Source organism: Esox lucius, chromosome 19 (assembly GCF_011004845.1).
Source record: "Esox lucius isolate fEsoLuc1 chromosome 19, fEsoLuc1.pri, whole genome shotgun sequence".
Lineage (NCBI taxonomy): Eukaryota > Metazoa > Chordata > Actinopteri > Esociformes > Esocidae > Esox > Esox lucius.
The window spans coordinates 6,868,003-6,890,634 of record NC_047587.1 but is presented as its reverse complement, the minus strand read 5'-3'; the positions used below and the strand labels follow the sequence as shown (position 1 = coordinate 6,890,634).

At 40.4% G+C, this 22,632-nt stretch overlaps 1 protein-coding gene across 2 annotated transcripts; it reads right to left on the bottom strand.

Annotated features, from left to right (window-relative positions):
• Positions 1-2,674: 2,674 nt before the first annotated feature.
• On the bottom strand, positions 2,675-21,284 carry LOC105018096 (NACHT, LRR and PYD domains-containing protein 12). 2 transcript variants are annotated; one of them, XM_020040604.3, is made up of 12 exons: positions 21,147-21,284; positions 20,846-20,919; positions 17,005-17,184; positions 16,866-16,898; positions 14,482-16,303; positions 14,011-14,184; positions 12,627-12,800; positions 10,225-10,398; positions 4,499-4,672; positions 4,244-4,417; positions 4,089-4,138; positions 2,675-4,009 (listed from the first exon to the last, which is right to left on the bottom strand). In XM_020040604.3, exons 1-12 carry the CDS (start codon positions 21,266-21,268, stop codon positions 3,468-3,470), a joined length of 3,693 nt encoding a protein of 1,230 aa, XP_019896163.2. In that variant the 5' UTR covers positions 21,269-21,284; the 3' UTR covers positions 2,675-3,467. The 2 variants fall into 2 exon arrangements, with proteins under 2 accessions (XP_019896163.2, XP_012994203.2); XM_013138749.3 differs by lacking the exons at positions 2,675-4,009; positions 4,089-4,138; positions 4,244-4,417; ... (2 more) ...; positions 12,627-12,800; positions 14,011-14,184 and having other exon boundaries at positions 16,249-16,655; positions 16,865-16,898.
• Between the last annotated feature and the right edge of the window lie 1,348 nt (positions 21,285-22,632).

The following is a 22,632-nucleotide window of genomic DNA, read 5'->3' as shown; positions in this document are numbered from 1 at the left end:
AGTGACAAAACAGATAGAAGCTGACCCCATTCAGAAGCAGAGTAGGAATTGGTAGTGTCTATGTTGCTGCACAAAGGGGTGAGGGAGGCAGCTGTAGAAGCCAATGAGATGAGTAATGTTTATGGGCTCTTCAATGCACTCCACTGTGGCGCTACAACAATGCAACTGTGACCTCTGAACTCCCTCACTGTTTGGCTGAACTTTGACTCCAGTGTTTTCCCACAGCTGTCACTAGTTACAATGCCCATTAACGGGGCAGCCAATAAGGGTCTGCCTACGGGCCATTGAGGACAGAGTGTTTAAAGCCTGAGAATGAAAACAGAGGCGTAAACTCATCACTGGCCATTGTTTGGCACAAAATGTCTGTCACAGTGGCTTCCAGTCAATGGGAAATGGAGCCTAATGAGCTGAAAAGCCACATCAAAGGGTCTAACAATAGTGCCCAAGCAAGAGGTCCACTGATGTGTTACTCTTTGCATGGGGATTGCAATGAATGCCTCTATTGTGGTGTGTGTGTGTGATTTGCAAGACAGTTGTTCTCAGGGTCCCTCAGTTTTAATGGTAGAATTTTAATGAATCCTTAGTATTTAATAATAAATTATATTTAGCACAAATATACTGAGTAGTTGCATACGATCGTGCTACATTTAGTCATGGTATATTCAGTTGTTTTTTTAAATACACAAAGCTACTGGGTGTCAAAGGAACCCCCAAAATATGTTCGCTGTAACTCACTGTACTGTGACCTCCAATTTCATTGGTTACCACAATTGTATGCTTGTTCATTTCCCCTTATTATTTGTCAGATGTGTATTGACTTATATATTCCTTTCAACTGGAAAAAGGCTGTTATTGGGAAGACTGGAAAACATTTTGTTATTGAGTGACCTTATTGGTTTGACTCTCCCTGATGTGTGACATTCTTCTCCTCCATATTATTTAAATCCAGCCAGGGTTTGTTATCAGTTTTATTGCATTATATGCCGTCCGATAGAGACTGGTGACTTATTGTGTGGTCCTCAGTGCGGCTATGTAAATCTTCCTGACACTTTCATTTGGATAAACTTCCCTGTTGAGAGTGTGACAAATCGGATGCAAATGATGGTGGGGGGGTTCCTCAGATCTCTACAGAAAATCCACAGTGATATAGCAGCCACTTGTCTGGTCTCTGCCCTGCAACGCAGCCTCCCACTTCTCAATGTACCAGTGCTACGATGTTTACCCGCTACTACATATTCATATATTTTCAACAATATATAGTCGCATTGACAAAATTTAGGGTTGTGGGGAAAAAACACACAAGTAGGCCGTACTTATTGAGTGGGTTGCTATGACGCCGATAAGTCCCTCCTCGCTGCTCTCTGCCCCCAGACACAACTCCCACAGCAGAGCTCCCAAAGCAACACCTTCACCGGGGGGTTTCAGTGTCTTTGCAGCTGCTGGCGCCCTGGCAGGTCCATACCGTGGGTATCCTGATCTTACCTCAGGTGAGAGGTATGTGTGTGTCAGTGTGTGCCAGCCCATTAGTGAAGAAGCACTTGAAAGGGAACATGGGTTAAAATACCATCCCACGGAGGAACCCTGATTACATGGATTTATGGTATGTGTTCAAAATCTGTCCGACAATGAGTTTTATCGAGGCAGGTTGGGATTCAATGAAGTATTCATCATTGTACAACTACGGTCTCCTTGTATTTAGCATTGGGCAAACATTTAGAGTCAGCACGAGAGTGGAGTTGGCATGAGAGTGGAGTCGGCATGAGAGTGGAGTCAGCATGAGAGTGGAGTCAGCATGAGAGTGGAGTCAGCATGAGAGTGGAAAAAACAAACCCTCGAACACTCTCATGCTGCAGTTTAATTTTCTTTTACAGGCCATTCTAGTATATAGGCCACCTGCATATTGGGACAAAATCTTGGGTCAGATATCCTCCAGTTGGGTAATATACTACACTGGCCCACCTGGATATGGAGTATGTGCTACACTGGCAGTGGTAATGGTTTATTAAAGTTAATCTGGAAGTGTGCTACAATCTGACTGACATTAACAAGTATTTATATGGAGAGTTAATGACGGTTGAAAACCAATTCACATGTTTAATAACGACCTGGCCAAAAGCTTACAGTTGCAAGACGTCAGGGCAACACACAGAACCACATCAATGATGTAAAGAAATGCTTAAATATTCTGTACATATACATTATATACAAGAGAAATAAGCACACACAAAAAAATACCCCGTACAGAGCAAGATGTATACAGACAGTTTTAATGATTCAACAGGGACACTAACCAGATAGCAGCTCATTCAATTTGCTTTTGAAGGAATGAGGTGCAACAAAGGTCCAAGGTCTTTGCAATTTGTTGCGGCCATTGTCTGCAGAAAATGACATTCAAAAGAAGTGAGTTTTTTTTAGGAGTGACCATAGTGCGGAGTGTAGTTTACTATTGGATTAGCAGGTTATAAGGAGTGACTTAGAGGGCACATTGGCCTGAAGGGTCTTGTAAATCAGTGCCAGTAATCTTGTGTTATGTTTTTAACGAGGGCCACTTAAGCAGAGTGTAACGGTAATAGTGATGGGTGTTGAAGGAGTCTCTGGTGTGCAAATCGGCAATACATTGCCATAGTTAGGGATTGAGAGGATAATAATATTTACAAGAGCATAGTTTGCGTTTAAAGAGCATACACGTTTCTGGGAGATTCAGGAATAGGTAAAGAAGGTCCAAAAACAGTTTGATCTTATTAAAGATTTTAGAGTGGACAGCACAGTATTCAACGAGATGCTTACTGTATATTGAATAGTGTCATCGCCATTAAGATGAGGGAGTCACCATCTGCACTTAGACAATATTAATACACATCAACTAAAATCGATTGATAGCGTCAAAGGCTTTAGCTAAATCAATAAAAATGTTACAAAGTTACAATGTTCATTCATATATACATATTCCCTGTTCATTATCAAAATCCACAAAGTTACAATGTTCATTCATATATACATATTCCCTGTTCCTTATCAAAATCCACAAAGTTACAATGTTCATTCATATATACATATTCCCTGTTCCTTATCAAAATCCACAAAGTTACAATGTTCATTCATATATACATATTCCCTGTTCATTATCAAAATCCACAAAGTTACAATGTTCATTCATATATACATATTCCCTGTTCCTTATCAAAATCCACAAAGTTACAATGTTCATTCATATATACATATTCCCTGTTCCTTATCAAAATCCACAAAGTTACAATGTTCATTCATATATACATATTCCCTGTTCCTTATCAAAATCCACAAAGTTACAATGTTCATTCATATATACATATTCCCTGTTCATTATCAAACAAAGTTAAGTCCACAGCCACAAACAAAAACACAGAAAATACAGCGGCACTCTTTTCCTCACAGGGTATTCCTGTGCCGGGGCGAGGATAGCTACAAAACAACACTGTCTGATATGCTCAATGTCCGCTAATGTCCAAGTCCTCGATTATTATTTCTGAATATATATTATTAATCTCAAATGCTGGGTAGAGGGGTTCAGAGAGAGTGGAGTGGAATGTATACAGGTGGGCCAGTGTGTCTCCTTCAGCTGTGTAGAAAGACAGAGTTCTGGCCACTGAGTCCAGATACACTCCTATACATTTACTTTGGAATATGACTTCAGGGGAGAACAATATACCTAAGCTACCATAATGAAAGGAGCAGCTGGATTCACTTATATTTATACACCAGGATTTATTATGTCCAAGTCCATAACCATTAATTTCTCGACTCCTCTGGATGTCTTTACAAGTCATACCAATTTTAACTGCACCTTTCCACTGTACCTCCCAATAACGGCGCCCTGTAAGACCCTCTTTACACAGCACAATTGGGCTTTCCATAAATCTATCTGGATGTTCCGGATACGGTTGCTCCTCTAGGACCCGTTTTACAGTTCGGTCGTCTAAAAACAGTTCACGGTGTGCTGTGTCGTGGTCAAATTCAAGCTTGCAGCCATCTGCATACAAGAATATAACAGTCAGTGGGTTTAACGTGCGTGTGCATATGGGCACGTGCAGACTCTGACACGTACTTACACTTCCTTAATAGCTCCAACTTCACCCAGCACTCGTCGTTATGGTCCACACTAAAAGACACAGAAACAGATAAGAATGACTGACGTTGATGACTGACGTGAGGCAGATATTGAAAGATTTGTAAAAGGAAATGCTCCTCCTCCAACTGTGCATACTTGAGTTTCTCCAGTTTACAATGTGGGTCTTCAAGTCTAGTAGACAGAACATTTACACCTGAGTCTCCCGGGCAGTTGTAGCTCAGGTCCAGCTCTTTCAGATGGGATGATTCCAACATGAGAGCTGAAGCCAGGTATGCACACCCTCCCTCTGTGACTCTACAGAACGACAGGCTGGGCAGAAAGACCATTGGATGAGATATTTTGATGTTTCCTTCAATGACTTATAGCAGTAGTATGTGTATAAGTACTGACCTTAGTTTTTCCAGTGCACAGTTTGAGTTCACCAGTCCATTAGAGAGCAGCTTCACTCCAGAATCATGCAGGTCATTGTTACTCAAGTCCAGCTCTCTCAGGCATGAGGGGTTTGACCAGAGGGCTAGAGCCAATATCTCACAACATTTTTCAGTCAGATTACACTGCTTAAGCCTAATCAGATAAATAAACATATAAAGATAGATTAGGATCTTAAATCAACTAAACCTATTCAAGCACTACAGTAGCCGTTTGTTATGGTAAAATTTACTCACAAACTGGTCTTGTGTACTATATAAAAAGCTAGTCTTTTTTTAACAGTAATCTCCAAAAGTGTTGGATGAACATGACTGAAATGTTTACGCAAAATGGAAAACATTGTGCTTCATTAATGATTTGAGGGAATGCACATTTCTCACATTTTTAAACAGTTCTGCAAAAATAACAATATTTTTCCCCCTCCCTTTGCAGAGATAATACTACAACATTTTCCTAGAATTTTTTATGAGATCAAAACCACACTGGGAGGGATCTAGACACTTTGTTCGCTCCGAATCTTTCTAAAGCATCGATATCCCAGCAGTTGTCAGATAGCTGCTTGTAGATTACATTTTCTAAGCAGTAAGGTCAGACGAGTGTTGAACTTAAGGATCTTCTGCAACTCATTACACTCCTTGGCAACTGCAAACTGAAATGTGTGCGGAGTAAAGGAAGAATAGGTTTTAGGAGAGAGCTGAGAGATACATCTACTGATGCGTAGGCTACTAAAGTCGAAGATGCTACGAAGTGAGCTAAGGTACAGAGGGCATTTACCTAAAGGTGACTTATAAATAAGTCGTATCAATGAGTCTGGCATCAAGTGTGAATGGAGGTCTAATTAACCAGAGAACATGGGTTAGGGTTTCAGAGAGATGAGTGTTGAAAGGGGCAGAGGGCACAAAGCGGATCACAGACAGATAAATCTCATCTAACTTATGGAAGAGCTTTTTAGCGGCAAGCCTAAAATTGTAATTAAACTCCTGCGACAAGGGAGCACTTCCGCCTAATCTGGCCCTACTTGTTTGTGATTCTACAGACATTAAACATGGACTGGGGATGGATTAATAAAATAGATCACATACTATGCAGGAGTCCCTAAACTACAATATTCCAAAACCAGTCACTGTCACCCCAAATTCTATATCTACAGCGAGATAAGGATGCTTATGTAACCTATTGGGTAAATACACAGTAGGCTCGTTATATGGAAAGTGGTTTAAATTATATTGGACACAGGACACCAAGAACCAAAGGACTCACAGAGTAAGTATAGGAATATAAAAGGTATATTAATGTTTAGAAAGAGTCATACGTTGATCCAGTATATGGCTCACTGAAATAATGTCTTTATCTGTTGTTCAATGGTGGCTCGCCATCTCCCTTCAGGAGAGTTTCACGGGGATCAATCTAGATTCTTCGCACATTACACAGGAAGTCCTCCTGAGATAGAATTGTTCTTCTCAAAAAACCCAGCCCTCTATTACATACAGGGCATTCAATTTTTCTTTTTTTCTTTTACAAGATATCTATGTAATGGCACTTGATGTTTATCACATTTAAGTCTTGACAAATTAAACACTTACTTCAACTTTCACATACATTGTTCCCTAACAAACTGCATTTGCATTATCTCCGTACTAAAATGGCAATTTACAAGCACAAGGTGATAACAGCTAACATTACTACTAACGGACACCAGAGGTTAAGGCTTTCATTAGGCTATTCTAAGGTTATTCACAATCGTTCATTGCTCATTTATAATCAACATCAGCTTACCGAGATTCAAAAAGAAATAACCAGCAACTGATGCAATTTATGCAGTATTATTTAGTTTGCAACTCTCTGAATGTATTTCCCACATTTAGCTAAATTACCAATTGTTCATCCATAGGCTTAGTCTTTATCTGCTCGCTTGCTAATAAAAAACTGAGTCACACCCCAAAGACAATCGTCCAGGGGGTGGAGCTAAATAGGGTTCATACCAATAGTGTAATTAACAAGGGGCTTCCTTGAATAAACCCGTAGAAGTATTTTAACAATCATAATGCTGTTTGTGCTACCTTTATAACTGGAGTATTTTCCAAAGGGTTACATCCCCTTTTTAATCAACATGAGTCCCTTCATGTTCTATCAAACAACTTGGTACTGATCAGATCTAATGTTCTGTATTTCTACTTCCTGAACTTCACTGAAAGTAGCAACAAGCATTTTATTGAAACCCTCTAGGAGAGCTTGAGTAAATGAAATCACAGGCTTTCCTAACTCTGGATAAGTAAATTCTCCAGGAGCCCGAAGAAGCCTTTCAGACCTACAAACATGATCACTACAGACTTCAGGTAAGCTTTCAGTATTACCATTTGTTTCCTCTGAATGTTCCTCGCTTGTCAATTCAATAGTTTCATGTCCTATTTCTTCGACAGTTGAACACGGTACTGTATTCGCTGCAGGTACATCTCTAGACTCAACAAGAGAACTATGCTCTGGATTTTCCGTGTCATCCTCAGAATGGCAGATATTTGACAGATCTTGCAGTACACCATCATCAACCAAAGAACATGGGACCAGCCGTTCCACACTGGAAATAGGTTGCTGAAGCTGGGAGTTGAAACATTTTCATCCTGACTAGGGTGAGTGGGCACTATGTTTTCTCCCGGTATGTCACACATAAATCTCTTCTCTGTATCATCTTGGAAATACCCATCTGGGTACCATGGTTCATCATCATCTTCCAACTCTGAGCACTCTTCATCAGTTTGTTTATGACTCCGTCTTGTCCTAGGCCTTGGAACATTGGTTTTATGTTCAAGCTCCGCGACTGTCTCTAAAAGAAAACCACAGGGAAGAAGATCTCTTTGAGATCTCTGTGGAGTGTCCTCATCGATCCATCTTCATTTTCAGTTACAACGGAGTACACAGGTAAATCTCCCACCCTCTTTGCTACTACGTAGACCGCAGGCTCCCAACGATCTGCCAGTTTATGTTCGCTGTGAAGACAAAGATTACGTACAATAACCCGGTCTCCAACAACAAATGTAGACTCTCTGACAACTTTGTCGAATCGCTTCTTGTTCTTGTCCACGACTTTCTGAGCATTTCCAATGGTAACTTTCTTCAAGGTGAGCCTTCAAATTCTTCACATATTGTGAATGTGAGGAGGGCTTGGTACTCTGTACCGGCAATCCAAATGCTATATCTATGGGGAGTCTTGACTGCCTCCCAAACATGAGCTCGTATGGGGAAAATCCAGTGACCTCATTTTTGGTGCAGTTGTAGGCCTGTGTTAAAGGTTTAACATAGTCTTGTCAATGCTTTTTCTCCCCATCTTTGAAAGTACGTAACATGCTGAGGAATGTTTGTAATATAGTAGGAGACCATTTGATTTGCTGATCCCTCAACTTCCTCATGATCATTGATGCCCCACGAGGTGAGATCTTGCATGGAGCCCCAGAACAAGGGAGATTGACCATCATCTTGAACATCTTCCATTTTCTAATAATTACGCCAACAGTTGTTGCCTTCTCACCAAGCTGCTTGCCTATTGTCTTGTAGCCCATCCCAGCCTTGTGCAGGTCTACACTTTTTTCCCTGATGTCCTTACACAGCTCTCTGGTCTTGGCAATTGTGGAGAGGCTGGAGTCTGTTTGATTGAGTGTGTGGACAGGTGTCTTTTATACAGGTAACGAGTTCAAACAGGTGCAGTTAATATAGGTAATGAGTGGAGAACAGGATGGCTTCTTAAAGAAAAATGTCTGAAGCAAACCACATCATCTGTAAAACACAGTGGAGGCACTGTGGTCACTAGTCACATCTCTAAATATTATAATATTGTGAAAAAGTAAATGTTGTTCTGTAATTCAAATCAAAAAGTGACACCTTCATATATTCTAGAATCATTAGACAAAGGGAAACATTTCAAACCTTTTTTGTTTCAATCTTGATGATTACTGCTTACACCTCATGAAATATAAAATCCAGTATATCAAAATATCAGGATAAAAAAATTATAACAATGAAATGTTGACCTGAGAAGTGCTGTAATCAGCTAAGTTGCATCTGGGTTGTTTCATTTGAAATCCATTGTGGTGGCGTACAGAGCCAACATTTGGAAAATTGTGTCAGTGTCCAAATATTTCCGGACCAAAATGTATATCATAACCCCAATTACATTTTTATTATTTAAACATTCATATCCCAGTGATTATATTCAAAATTAATGGGAATGTTTGGCAATGAGGTTTTGGACTTCTACGGAATCAGATGAACTAATGAATACCATTTATTTCTCTCTGCAGTCTGATTTCCAGAAATTTAAGTATTTAGGAATGTCGATAAAGGGAACCTTAGTTGGTTTGGATCATGTTTTAGAAATGTCAAATGTAGTGAGATTTGTTTCACACAAAATTGGCCAGACTGTGCGGGGGAAATTTACTTTTCATGCCAAACCATGAACTATTACATAAGAACGTGTATTGAAGGGTCAGCAAAATCATAAGAATTTCGCAAATCTTCCATGTTATATTGATCAAGTCAATTTGTGTGTAATCACAGTTGTCCAAGATTGTTAGAGTTTGTGCTTCCTTGTAAATAGCACAGCCAGCAACAATCTTTTTAAAATCATATTGCACGATCAATGATAATCAAATCAATGATTGAAAATGCAAAAACTTTCTGCAACTAAACCAAGACAAAACGGAAATAATTGTCTTTGGTGCCAAAGTCAAGAGACCTGTAGTTAATAATTACCTTTACACACTTAAGACAGAAAACCAAGCGAAAAAAGCTTGGGGTAATTATGAATTCTGATCTGAATTTCAACATATAAAATTATTAATAAAATCAGCCTACTATCACTTTAAAAACATAGCTAGAATTAGAGTATTCATGTCCAGACCAAATCTAGAAAAACTTATCCACGCTTTAATCTCCAGTAGGTTGGACTAATGCAATCACTGCTGCTGCTCGAGTTCTAATAAAAACTAAGAATGCTGAACACATTACACAAATTCTTAGGTCTCTTCACTGGCTCCCTGTATCTCACAGAATAGATTTTAAGGTACTGTTCCGTTTCTAAGAATCACTGAATGCTTCAGGGCCAAGTAACATCTCAGACCTCTCTCAGTGTGAGCCCTCTAGACCCCTCAGGTCATCAGGGTCTGGTCTGGGAGTAAGAACAAAGGCTGGTGAGGCAATGTTTAGTCTTTATGCTGCACAGTTAGAACAAACTGCCTGAAAATCTTAGACTTGCTCCAACATTGACCACTTATACATTTCTGCTAAAAAACCTTTATGTTTCCTTTCATGAATCTTTTACTAATCTTTTAACCATCTTAAATGTGACGCTTTTATTCATATGCTTCGTCTTTTATGCTAAATGTATTTCTATTACTCCTAAAATTTGTTCTAATGTAAAGCACTTTGAATTGCCCTGTGTATGAAATGTGCTATATAAAAACTTGCCCTGCCTTGCTTAGCATATTCTTCAATTACCATTTTGTCAGGAAGGTATGTACATTTTGTGTGAATGCTGGAACTTCCTCTGGAAATACAGAGGATGTTGATTGTACCACAAAATTCTAATTCTAGATGATGTTGAGGAGATGTTGTATTTTATTTTAGTATGCTAACATTAGCCATTAGTTGGTGAGCTATGGTGAAACTCCCATTTAAGAACAAAACACATTACTGACCTAAATGTATCCAGTTTACAGTGTGGGCTTTTCAGTCCAGCAGAAAGCAACTCCACTCCTGAAACGTTCATGTCACTGTAACTCAGGTCCAGCTCTCTCAGACGGCAGGATTTTAAGTTGAAAGCTGAAACTAGTACTTCACAGGTTTTGTTCATTTGGAGATTTTGATTCAACCTAAAAATAAATATTTAAAAGAAAATATATTACATATGGTTTGTGTAGTAATTATACACAAAGGTGAAAGCTAAAACATTTTAAGATGTCCTTAGTACAGTGTAAAAACGCATGTATCTAAACTGTATCATCTATTGTAAAGGCGACTCCGGGCTGGCACCCCCCCCCCCCTGTCCAGCGTCTATGTTATTTTGACCATATTTGTCTTTTCTTTTTATTGGCTGAGATATGACTTCTTATATAGTAGAACCTCGGATTCAGGAGGAACAGTGTGGTTTTCGTCCGGGCCGTGGAACACTGGACCAGCTCTATACCCTCTACGGGGTGTTGGAGGGTTCATGGGAGTTTGCCCAACCAATCCACATGTGTTTTGTGGATTTGGAGAAGGCATTCGACTGTGTCCCTCGCGGCATCTTGTGGAGGGTGCTTGGGGAATATGGGGTCCTGGGTCCTTTGCTAAGGGCTGTCAGGTCCCTGTACAACCGAAGCAGGAGCTTGGTCCGCATTGCCGGCAGTAAGTCAGACTTGTTCCCAGTGCATGTTGGACTCCGGCAGGGCTGCCCTTTGTCACCGGTTCTGTTCGTAATTTTTAGGGACAGATTTTCTAGGCGCAGCCAGGGGCCGGAGGGTGTCAGGTTTGGGGACCACACAATTTCGTCTCTGCTCTTTGCAGATGATGTTGTCGTGTTGGCCCCTTCTAACCAGGACCTTCAGCATGCGCTGGGACGGTTTGCAGCCGAGTGTGAAGCGGTGGGGATGAAAATCAGTACCTCCAAATCCGAGGCCATGGTCCTCAGTCGGAAAAGGGTGGCTTGCCCACTTCAGGTTGGTGGAGAGTGCCTGCCTCAAGTGGAGGAGTTTAAGTATCTAGGGGTCTTGTTCACGAGTGAGGGAAGGATGGAACGGGAGATTGACAGACGGATCGGTGCAGCTTCTGCAGTCGATGTATCGGTCTGTCGTGGTGAAGAAAGAGCTGAGCCGCAAGGCGAAGCTCTTGATTTACCAGTCAATCTACGTTCCTACTCTCACCTATGGTCATGAGCTTTGGGTCATGACCGAAAGGACAAGATCCCGGATACAGGCGGCCGAAATGAGCTTTCTCCGCAGGGTGGCCGGGCGATCCCTTAGAGATAGGATGAGAAGCTCGGTCACCCGGGAGGAGCTCAGAGTAGAGCCGCTGCTCCTCCACATCGAGAGGGGTCAGCTGAGGTGGCTTGGGCATCTTTTTCGGATGCCTCCGGAACGCGTTCCTGGGAAGGTGTTCCGGTCCCGTCCCACCGGGAGGAGACCCCGGGGAAGACCTAGGACACGCTGGAGGGACTATGTCTCCCAGCTGGCCTGGGAACGCCTCGGTGTCCCCCCGGAAGAGCTAGAGGAAGTGTCTGGGGAGAGGGAAGTCTGGGCATCCCTGCTTAGACTGCTGCCCCCGCGACCCGGCCCCGGATAAGCGGAAGAAGATGGTATGGTATGGTATGACTTCTTATTTGCAACTCTGTCTAGAAGGCTAGCATCCCGGAGTCACCTCTTCACTGTTGACCTTGAGACTGGTGGTTTGGGGGTCCTATTTAATGAATCCACCAGTTGAGGACCTGTGAGGTGTCTGGTTCTCAAACTAGACACTCTAATGTATTTGTTCTCTTGCTCAGTTGTGCACCGGGGCCTCCCACTCCTCTTTCTGTAGTGGTCACAGCCAGTTTGTGCTGTTCTGTGCAGGGAGTGGTACACAACGTTGTGTTACAGCAAGAATAGACTGACATGTTTCAGAAGAAAGTCCTTTGTTTCTGTCCATTTTCAGCCTGTAATTGAACCCACAATTGGTGATGATGTAGATACTCAACTAGTCTAAAGAAGGCCTGTTTTATTGCTTCTTTGATTAGCATTTTTCAGCTGTGCTAACATAATTACAAAAGAGGTTTCTAATGGTCAGTTATCCTTTTAAAATGATGAACTTGGATTAGCAAACACAACATGCCACTGGAACACAGGACAGATTTTTACTGATAATGGGCCTCTGTACGCCTATGTAGAAATTCCATAAAAAATCTGTTTCCAGTGACAATAGTCATTTACAACATTAACAATGTCTACACTGTATTTCTGATCAATTTGATGTTATTTTAATGGACAGAACATTTGCTTTTATTTTGAAAACAAAGACATTTCTAAGTGACCCCAAACTTTTGAACGGTACTATACGTGATTGTGTGTGTATTACCAAAAACACTTACGTAAGTTTTTCTAGTTTACTCTGTGGACTCCCCAGGCCAGCAGAGAGTACTTCATTTAATGATTCATACAGTAATTTGCCACTCAGGTCCAGCTCTCTCAAGTGGGGGCTCAATGATTTAAAAGCAGAGGCCAGGTGAGCACAAGCATTAGATGACAGTCCTTCTCCAGAAAATCTACAAAGGCAGAGAACATAATTTGTTTTTAAGCTACTTGCTTGAAATTTGATCAACTTTGATAAGTACTTATTTTACTCCTTACTATAGTGACAATTGAAAAGCTTGTTTTTTTTTTTGTTTTTTTTAAAGGCTCATATGAAAAAGTGAAAATGTCCAATGAAATAATATGCTGCAGCCGGTAATTTGATTGTGACAAAAGGAGAAAATAAACAACAATTAATGTAAGGACAAGGAGTGGAAGATTTGAAGGATGCAGGAAAACCTTACAAACAATGCCAGGGAAATTGTGAAAATTAAGGGGAAAGAGCAAGGAAAGAGGTATGTGGACACATTTCACATTTTATTGTGACACAATTAAATCAGAATGCATCTAATTAGGATTTTTTTCCACTGATCAAGACAACAAAAATCTATCATTTCAAAGTAAGAAATAAAATCTACAAAACCAAAACCAAAACAATTGATTGCACAACTATTCACCCCCTTTGGTCAATATTTGGTTGAGACACCTTTGGCAGCAATTACAGCTAAGAGTCTATTTGGATATGTCCCTAGCAGCTTGGCACATATGGAATCATTCTTCTTTGCAAAACTGCTCAAGCTCCGTCAAGTTTGATAAGGTCCTGTGCACTCTGGATTAGGTTTTCTTCAAGGACCTCTGTATTTTGCTCCGTTCATCCTTCCCTCAGTCCTGATCAGTCTCATAGTCCCTGCCCCTGAGAAGCCCCATACCAAGACGCTTCCATGGCCATATTTCATGTGCAGTGCTAGACTTGTGCCAAACATAGCGCTTTAAAGATCTCATCAGACCATAGAACCTTCTTACATTTGGTCTCAGAGTCTTTCCAATACATTCTGGTAGTCTATTGGATGTGAGTTTCTTTCTTTTTGCCACTCTCCCATGAAGGCCACTTTTGTGAAGCATCCAGGGTATTGTTATCATCAAATTACATGATTTCTAGACAATTAGATGTGTCATAGCAAATGGGGATGTATACTTGTGCAAATCGGTTTCATATTTGAAATTCATTTAGAAAACATCTGTGGGAAAAAATCCTAAATGTATCCATATATATCAGTAAAATGTGGAAAAGGGGGTTGAATACTCTTGAGAGGCCCTGTATATGGTTCATTGTCTAGGGTTTATATGATGACCTTCATTGACCTAAATTCTGTTTTTTATGTATTATTATTTAAGCATACTGACCTCAGAGCCTCTAGTTTACAGTGTGGGCTCAACAGTCCTTTACAGAGCAGCTCGACTGTTGAATCGAACAGGTGATTGTTTCTTAGGTCAAGCTCTCTCAATGGAGAGTCTGGAAGGTCAAGAGCTGAGGCCACAGTTTCCAGAATCCATTTGTCAAGGTAAACACTGGTGATTCTGTAGAAACGTCGGAATATGAATCATATGAGGATCAAGGTTGCATGCAAACAAAAACCAACTGGGACGGGACTGACAACCACTCTCTCTATGCAGCAAAATTATATTTTCTACTCTTTCTTTGTTTTCATAGGGAGATTCCTACAGTGGAGTATACTTGGGTAAAGTGTGGAAACCCAACCACTTTCATGGTCATTGTGCTAAGAATAAATCAAAGGTTGTATACAGAAAAGTAACTTAACATTAGAAATTAGACACGTTTTTATTTGATAGTGTGAGTTTGACATCAATACTTACATTGCCTTTTTGCAGTTCCTCACAGCTGGAATGAGTCTAAATATTCCCTTATCTGATGTGTTGTATTTCATCAGGTCAAATTCATCCATTACCTTGTCTGATGCAAGTATAACATAGGCCAGAGCAGAACAGTGAGCCGGTGAGAGTTCTGTTTCTGCCTGATTTTCTGACCTCATCCACCTCTGAATGTCTTCATGGAGTGAATTATCTTTTACTTCAGCCAAGCAGAGAAAAAGATTGAGGCACCTTTCAGGGGAGACGTCGATTAGATCCATTTCCTTAAGGGTTGACTTGACCTCTTCTACAGTCTCTGAAACATCCATTGTCGGTGGCAGTAGTCCAACTAGAAGTTCCTGAACTGATTCCAGTGAGATGCCAACAAGGAAGCGAAGGAACAGGTCAAACTCTCCATTCTTTCTCCCCACTGAGTTGTACATTGCTATCTCCATGAACTCATTCAAAGGCAGATTTATAGGCTCTTCTTCAAGGATAGATTTGAGTCCAGGTTCTGACCCTTCCATCAGAAAAGACTTGAGACTTGATGACTCAATGCTCCTACTTACAAAACAGTGAAACACATACAGGGCAGCAAAATACTCTTGAATGGTCAGATGTGCAAAGCAGTACACTTTCTTTCTATGCATCACTGTTTGTTGTTTGAATATTTCTGTGCACAACCCACAGTACTCTGCAGCTTCACTGATATCAATGTCATATTTATCCAGGTCGTTCTCATTAAATATAAAATTGCCTTTTTCTAGGTGTTCAAATGCCAGCCTCCCCAGTTTCAAAATGAAGCACTTCCTCGATTTCAAGATCTTCTCTGGATCTGTCTCATTGCCAGTCCTCTTATACTTCTCATTTGCCTGCTTTGCTTGGCTAAGCATTAACTGTGTGTACATCTCAGTCAGAGTTGTAGGGATCTTTCTGTTCTCACTTTCCTTGAACATCTGCTCAAAAACCATAGCAGCGATCCAACAAAATACTGGTAAGTGACACATGATGTAAAAGCTCCTTGACGTTTCAATGTGTGAGATGATTCTGTTGGCCTTGTCCTCATCCTTGAATTTTCTCCTGAAGTACAGTTTTTTTTGTGGGTCATTGAACCCCCGTACTTCTGTGACTTGGTGGATGAACTTTTCAGGTCGGATACGATTGGCAGCAACTGGTCTGGATGTTATCCAGATGTAGGCAGAGGGAAACAGATTTCCCTTGATAAGGTTTGTCATCAATATATCAAATGACGATCTCTCTTTTATATCAGTCACCCTCTTGTTGTCATCAAAATTCAAAGGATGCCGGCTTTCATCTAGACCATCAAAGATGAACAGAGCATTCAATTTTTGTAAATTCCCTATGTCTTCAAGTTCCGGGTAGAAGCCAAGAAGTAGTTCAGAAAGATTATTATCACCTTCAATCAAATTCAGCTCCCTGAAAGGAAGCTCAAATATGAAATCAACAAAATCCTTGTTTGCTTTTTCTTCGGCCCAGTCAAGAATAAACTTCCTCACTAAAAACGTTTTCCCAATGCCAGCGATCCCCTTGGTCAGTACAGTTCTAATGTGTTTCCCTTCTTCACATTTGAATATGTCATTGCAGTCGATTGGAATGTCGGGTGATGATTTTGTTCTAGATTTATCCTCAATCTGCCACACCTCGTGTTCTTGGTTTAGCCCTTCACTATCTCCTTTGGTAATGTAGAGCTCTGTAAAGATGCTGTTGAGGGCAGTTTTTTCCCATGCTGTGCCTTCAATCACATGTGTAAACTTCTTCCTCAGAATAGATTTATGTTTGTCTTTAACCCTTGGTAAGACATCAAGCACTGCGAAGAATAGAGTGAAACAAAAACATCACTCTACAAAAAAATTAAACCAGACAAATCTGGTACACTCGACCTGATATATCGTATTTCCTGACAAAAAGTTATTTGCTTTTCACATTTGGATTTAGTCTGCAGACTGTATTGTGATCCCATTTTTTGGGGAATTTTTGTTTTGTTTATTTGTGCCAGGCAAAGTCAATGAAGACGGGCTCAAGTATTTCAGCAAATAAGCCATCTGGTCTCGCTTGTAGTCTCCACACTAGCCAGGTATTGTCTGCAGACTCTGTGTCGATACATGAAAGACAGGGACCCTTGCTTCTTTCAAATGCTTCACACCCTATCCCTCCACTCACTGCAGCAAGAGAGGGGAAAAGAGAGAGACAGAGACACATTTGGTACTAAACAGCTAATTTAGAATTTTCTTTCACTTCTAGAGATTTAAAGATGACTGCATACAATTTAAAGAGAAATGTAACAAATATTACTCTTTATAAGGAATTCTGTTGAGGGTTTTCTGTTGAGGGTTTTTCTAATGCAAGAATATAAAATCTGGCATCTTACCCTTGTCTAATTTCTGTGGCCTGGGATGTGTCCTCTGGAAAATGATTAAGAAACATTTCACAAAATGTACTCAAATGTGTTAGACCTACATGGAAATTGTTATATTCCTGGCATCTGTACAGCCACAGTATTATATTCACCTTTCTCCGGAGCTGGAACGGAGATGCTGATGTTCACATCACCTCCAATAGTATTGTGGCTGAGTTGAGGGACACAGTTAACAGCCCCTGTCTGAGCGATGATGGAGATCGAGGGCAGGACAGGAACAGCGACAGGAATGGCTTCGGGAACGGCTCTGTATTCCTCAACATTGTAATGTTCTGTTTTGGACGCACGCACATGTAACCCCAGAAAAGTGAACCCCACTAAAGAAATGTAACCCCGGTCTTTAAGTCTTTTTTTTAATAATTTGTTGTATGGAGGGAAAGGTAAATTAAACTTTTTTTAGATATAGCATGTTGTGTAATTTGAACAACACTTAGTTGGCTGCCATTTGTGTCAGTTCTCTACCTGAACATAAATCGATTATTCTGCTTAGATTACCCAGACGTGTGTTGTAAAGATGAAAACATTTAAAAGATTAACACTGAGCAACATTCCAATCTAATTCAGTATTAATTATTGTGAAAATAATACGTATTGCCGCATTTCAATTATGGTTTCTGTTGAATTTTGACCCCTTTATGGTGCACGCACAGAGCTGGCTTTGCCAACTTTACATCTCAGGGATTACGTTCATATACAACTAATTTGTATACCACAATTATATTCAGTATGAACATAAATCTGAGGAATTACAATCGCTATCAACATATCCCTAGTGCTATTTGTCCTTAACGACTCGCTATTACATTGTTTCTCAATGTTTTGCTATTATGTTGGTCCTTAACATTATCGATGAAAAATGATAAACCCCTCGATACAAATAACATTAAAGGTTAAAAGTTAACTTTAACTTAGGGTTGTAGGAATCCAGCCGTTCGTATATTGTGTTGATATTAAAGAAATGTCACCCAGAACAAGTCAAGGGAGAAAGAGAAGTATTTATGAGTGAATAGCAACGCAGCAGAGTTGTCTGATGTTACACATTATCGATTTCCCTCTTCGGGTTACACCCCGATTTATATAAATGCCTACCAAGAATGCCTACCACATTTAACTAATAACAAAGCGTACCATAATTCCACAGGGTTACGATTAGGCATGACAGTACTGTCGTTAGGGTGAGGATAAATGTTAGGGTAAGGTTACTGGCAATACTCCGCCCTCATTCAGGGTGGTTGCGGTTGGTGGGTGTCCCTTCGGTTGACGCTTGGCAATGTGGGTGGATTGATTTCCTGCCTGTTGGGCCCTGTCCGGGGGCCTCCCCCGGATAAGGCCACAGTGTCACTGGACCCCCCGTCTCAGCCTCAAGGTCTTACGCTATATCATTGTGCTGGGAGAGTAGGGTCAGTTCTCCTTCTCCACTATAAATCCTTGTTGATATGAGGAATGCCTTTTCTAAATGTTCCCAGTCTCCTGCAGTTTTAAATTTAGGACTCAATTTGACAAATTTTGACCAATTTGTATTCTTAATATGTTCACCCGGCACAGCCAGAAGAGGACTGGTCACCCCTCTGAGCCTGGTTCCTCTCTAGGGTTCTTCCTAAATTTTGTCCTTCTTAGGGAGTTTTTCCTAGCCACTGAAATTGAACACTACTGTTGTTTGCTCCTTGGGGTTTAAGGCTGTGTGTTTTATAAAAGCACTTTGTGACAACTGCTGATGTAAAAAGGGCTTTATAAATACATTTGATGATTGATTTTATTGGTTACGGTTATGGTTTGGCATCACGGTACTGAACATATCTCTGAGTCATCAACAACCAATAGCATTGTGATGTGTTCATCCTAAACATATTCACCTTCTCCAAAATAGTTACACTACCGTTCAAAAGTTTGGGGCCACTTAGATATGTCCTTGTTTTCCATGAAAACATACATGAAATTAGTTTGAATAGGAAACATTGTCAATGACCAGGTAAGAAATAATGATTTTTAATTGAAATAATAGTGTCCTTCAAACTTTGCTTTCCTTAATATTCCTCCATGTGCAGCAATTACAGCCTTGCATTCTAGTTGCCAGTTGGTGGAGGTAATTTGAAGACATTTCATCCCGTGCTTCCTCAAGCACCTCCCACAAGTTGAATTGGCTTGATGGGCACTTCTTACGTACCATACGGTCAAGCTAAAAATTACAAGCTGGTGAAGGGAGTGTGGTGCTCTGGGCAATGTTTTGCTGGGAAATCCTGGGTCAAAGCATTCGCGTCGATGTCAATTTCACACGTGCCACCTATCTAAACATTGTTGCAGATCAGATCATGGCAATGGTATGCTCTAATGGTAGTGGCCTGTTTTAGCAGGATAATGCACCCTGCCACACATTGTTCGGGAATGGTTTGAGGAACATGATGAAGGGTTTAAGGTGTAGCCCTGGCCCAGTGGTGAAAATCTGCTATCAGGTTTGGAGGGGAGAATTACATAACATTTTCGAGGGGGACACCAAATGTTGTGCTGTAAAAACTGCATCAGTTTGCCCGTCTCAGTTCCAAGGTGTTACGCTGCTATATTATTGTGCTGGGGGATATGAGGAATGCACTACTAACTTTTCTCAGTCTCCTCCAGTTTTAAATTTTAGGAGGAGATGAGGTCCTGGTCCACACCTGCGGATTACCTGGTTTGGGGGGCCCGTTGCTGTCCCTGTCCTTGTCCACCTGGTCATACTTCTGACCTAGTCTAACATCAAATAGACTCTGGATTTAGCCCAGAGAAATTTATTTATTATTCCATTTGGACTCTTAATATCTCACATAATATCTGGCACAGCCAGAAGAGGACTTGTCACCCCTCTGAGCCTGGGTCCTCTCTAAGTTTCTTCCTAAAATTTGACCTTCTTAGGGAGTTTTTCCTAGACACTGAAATTCAACACTACTGTTGAACCACCAAAGACAAACTGTCAGAGTCCCATCCATGCACTGTACCTGCACCATGTGCCACGGCTGGCGGGGGCAGTGGCTCAAACCATTGTGAGGAAGAGGGCGGGGGTGTCACAATTGTTTGAAACTTAAAAACGCGGGCTATATGTCCCGAATGTATTGTGATCCTAGCGACGCCTCTGTTACGGGACACGCTTTTTTTTCTTTTTTAAGATTAATGTTATATAAAGATCTAGTTTTATGTATATTAAACAACTTCATAATTTCAACAGCTTCAGTTTTGTGTATTACACGAGCGTATTTATAATGCATTTAATACAATAAATCGGCTATTGATCCCGAATTTACAGTAGCCAGTTTGCACAAAAACTGCTAGATATTTAATTGGAACACATTTGATATGAGAATGGATGGGAATACATATCAGGCTGCATAACGATGGTCTCAGTATAGGATACGTGTAAGGTACAGAATAATTAACAATTATTTCGCTCCGACTCCTGCATAAAAATCGCGTCGTGTACACGAAAAGTGGTTGCCTACGGTACGAGGTTTGCCTTAGGAAGAAAAGAAAAAAAATCGTCTGCATGTCACGAATTTCTAATAAGAAATTCGTGTGGATATTATGACATTTTGTGATACTGTGTTGAGAGCACATGCCTCGACGGCTCAGTGTTGTTTTGGTGACACGCGGAGAACCAACAGCATATTAGGCAGGTGGTCATGTTTTGGCTCATCAGTGTAAAACATTAATAATGTCAACACTGTATTTCTGATCAATTAAATTTGAAAACAAGGACATTTCTACGTCACTCCTATCTTTTGAACGGTAGTATACATATTTACGTAATTCCAGCAATGCTTGGTTTCTATACGCAGACATCCTGCTATACCTGCAGAACCCTGTGGATGTCAGGGAACCTCCAAAATGTTACAGACAGCACCGTACCCCCAAGCGGTACTACATTTCAGGATCATTTCCAGAGTTTTACCACAGCTTGGAACCCACCTTCAGCTTTGAAATCCACCTTTGTTTCCTCATTTTTGTTTTCTGCATACTGTTTGGACGCTAAGCTGGTAGATCTGTGAAGCACAAGGATTTGTGCTTAACACACAATTACACGTTCTCGTTTACTATCTTACTCTCTTTGACACACACTTGTCTTTATTGTCAGCTTGACTTATGGTTGTGTGAGTTTAAGAAAGACAGAATCCATTTCCTGATGTCTCCAGTTACAGTCATTCAGAGTGCAGTACCCACCTATCATTGCTACAAGATCTATAGTACTGAAACAACAGTGAAGGCTTACGTTTGGTCAGTATTTGTTATACACCCCTCCTTACAAAGCTGTTCCTTTCTCAAGTCTTTTCTGTTGGAGGCAGTTGGAGTTTTCTGTTTTACTTGCTTACACCTGGAACCACTGCTCCCCATTGCGCTACTTGTTTAGCGTAATGCTGGCAACATTAGAGATTCGGTTGCAACAATTAGACTTCCGGTTTTTGGATTGGAAAACGTGATATTAATGATATTAAATTAATCTATTTTGCTGATTGGCTTGTTGTATGTTGCAAAGGTATGGAAGATAAAATTAATATATACTTATTAAAAAATATTAACTAAAGTTACATACTTTTTAAATAATACTTTACATAAGATGAATAATTAGTTTTTGAGCTATGAGACAATGTGTATTCCATGTTCATTCACATTGTATAAAATGTGATACACATTAGTTGTTGTTAATGTTTGGAGAGTTATAAACAACTAATACATTAAATTCATATCAGTTTTGAACTTATACGTTGGCCTCTTATTTTGAAATTTTCAAAATATTCGTGACACGGAAGTGTTTTAATGTTACTGTGTGTGCGAGTGTGCGTTTGTGTGTGTGCGCGCGCGTGTGAGACAGATTAATATTAACACATTAATATTAAAATAATTTATCTTGTTCCCCAGAGATTAACCAATGCCTTAGTACCACAAAGATTTAGAGCAGATTACATTTAGTGTAACTAAACCACCATGTCATACTAATCTCTGCATGTTGGCCAAAGAGAAAAGCAGAGCACCTCTGGTCTATAACAGATGTTCTATTGTTAAGATCTGTCTATTAGGAGCACTAACTAGATTGTTATGCTAATATTAACGGTGTGACTAACGTGTTAGTTGGTTCTGTTACAGACCGCAGTTAGACAAACGTTTCACAGTCATCTTGTGATATTCTTCATTACAATGAGTGAAGTATTCTAGACATATTTTGTTTAAAATTATATATTTATTGGTAGACACTTTGGCCATGAGAAGAAGTCCTACAGAAAATGTCATTGTGGGGTGTGTTGAAGGCTAAGAAACCACTTATGCAATCTCTTTTGCTTCTTGCAAAAAAAATATTTCTTAGCTTCAGCATACCCTACAAAGCTTCACAGTCAAAGCATGTGCTTCGGTGCCAAATGAATGTGCCGGATACCTTTTTCACTGTATAAGAGATACTGTATCTGTACACTATGCTAGTGACCCTTTTCCTTGAGTTAAAACTACATTTTAACAATTGTATTAAAATAATTGGACTCTAGAGAGTCAAAACTCTCTAGACAGAATAGTGTTCGACAATTCTATCACGTTACCCATTCGTCGTGCCTGAGCACATGTGACGGCACAAGGAACACGTGCAATGGCTCTGGGACAATTCCCATTTCAATTCCCTGGACTAACACACTGGATCCACAGCATGTATTTTCGGAGAAGGGCAACAGGTCAGATAGGATGAATGAATGCGCTGCACCAGTATCTCTAAG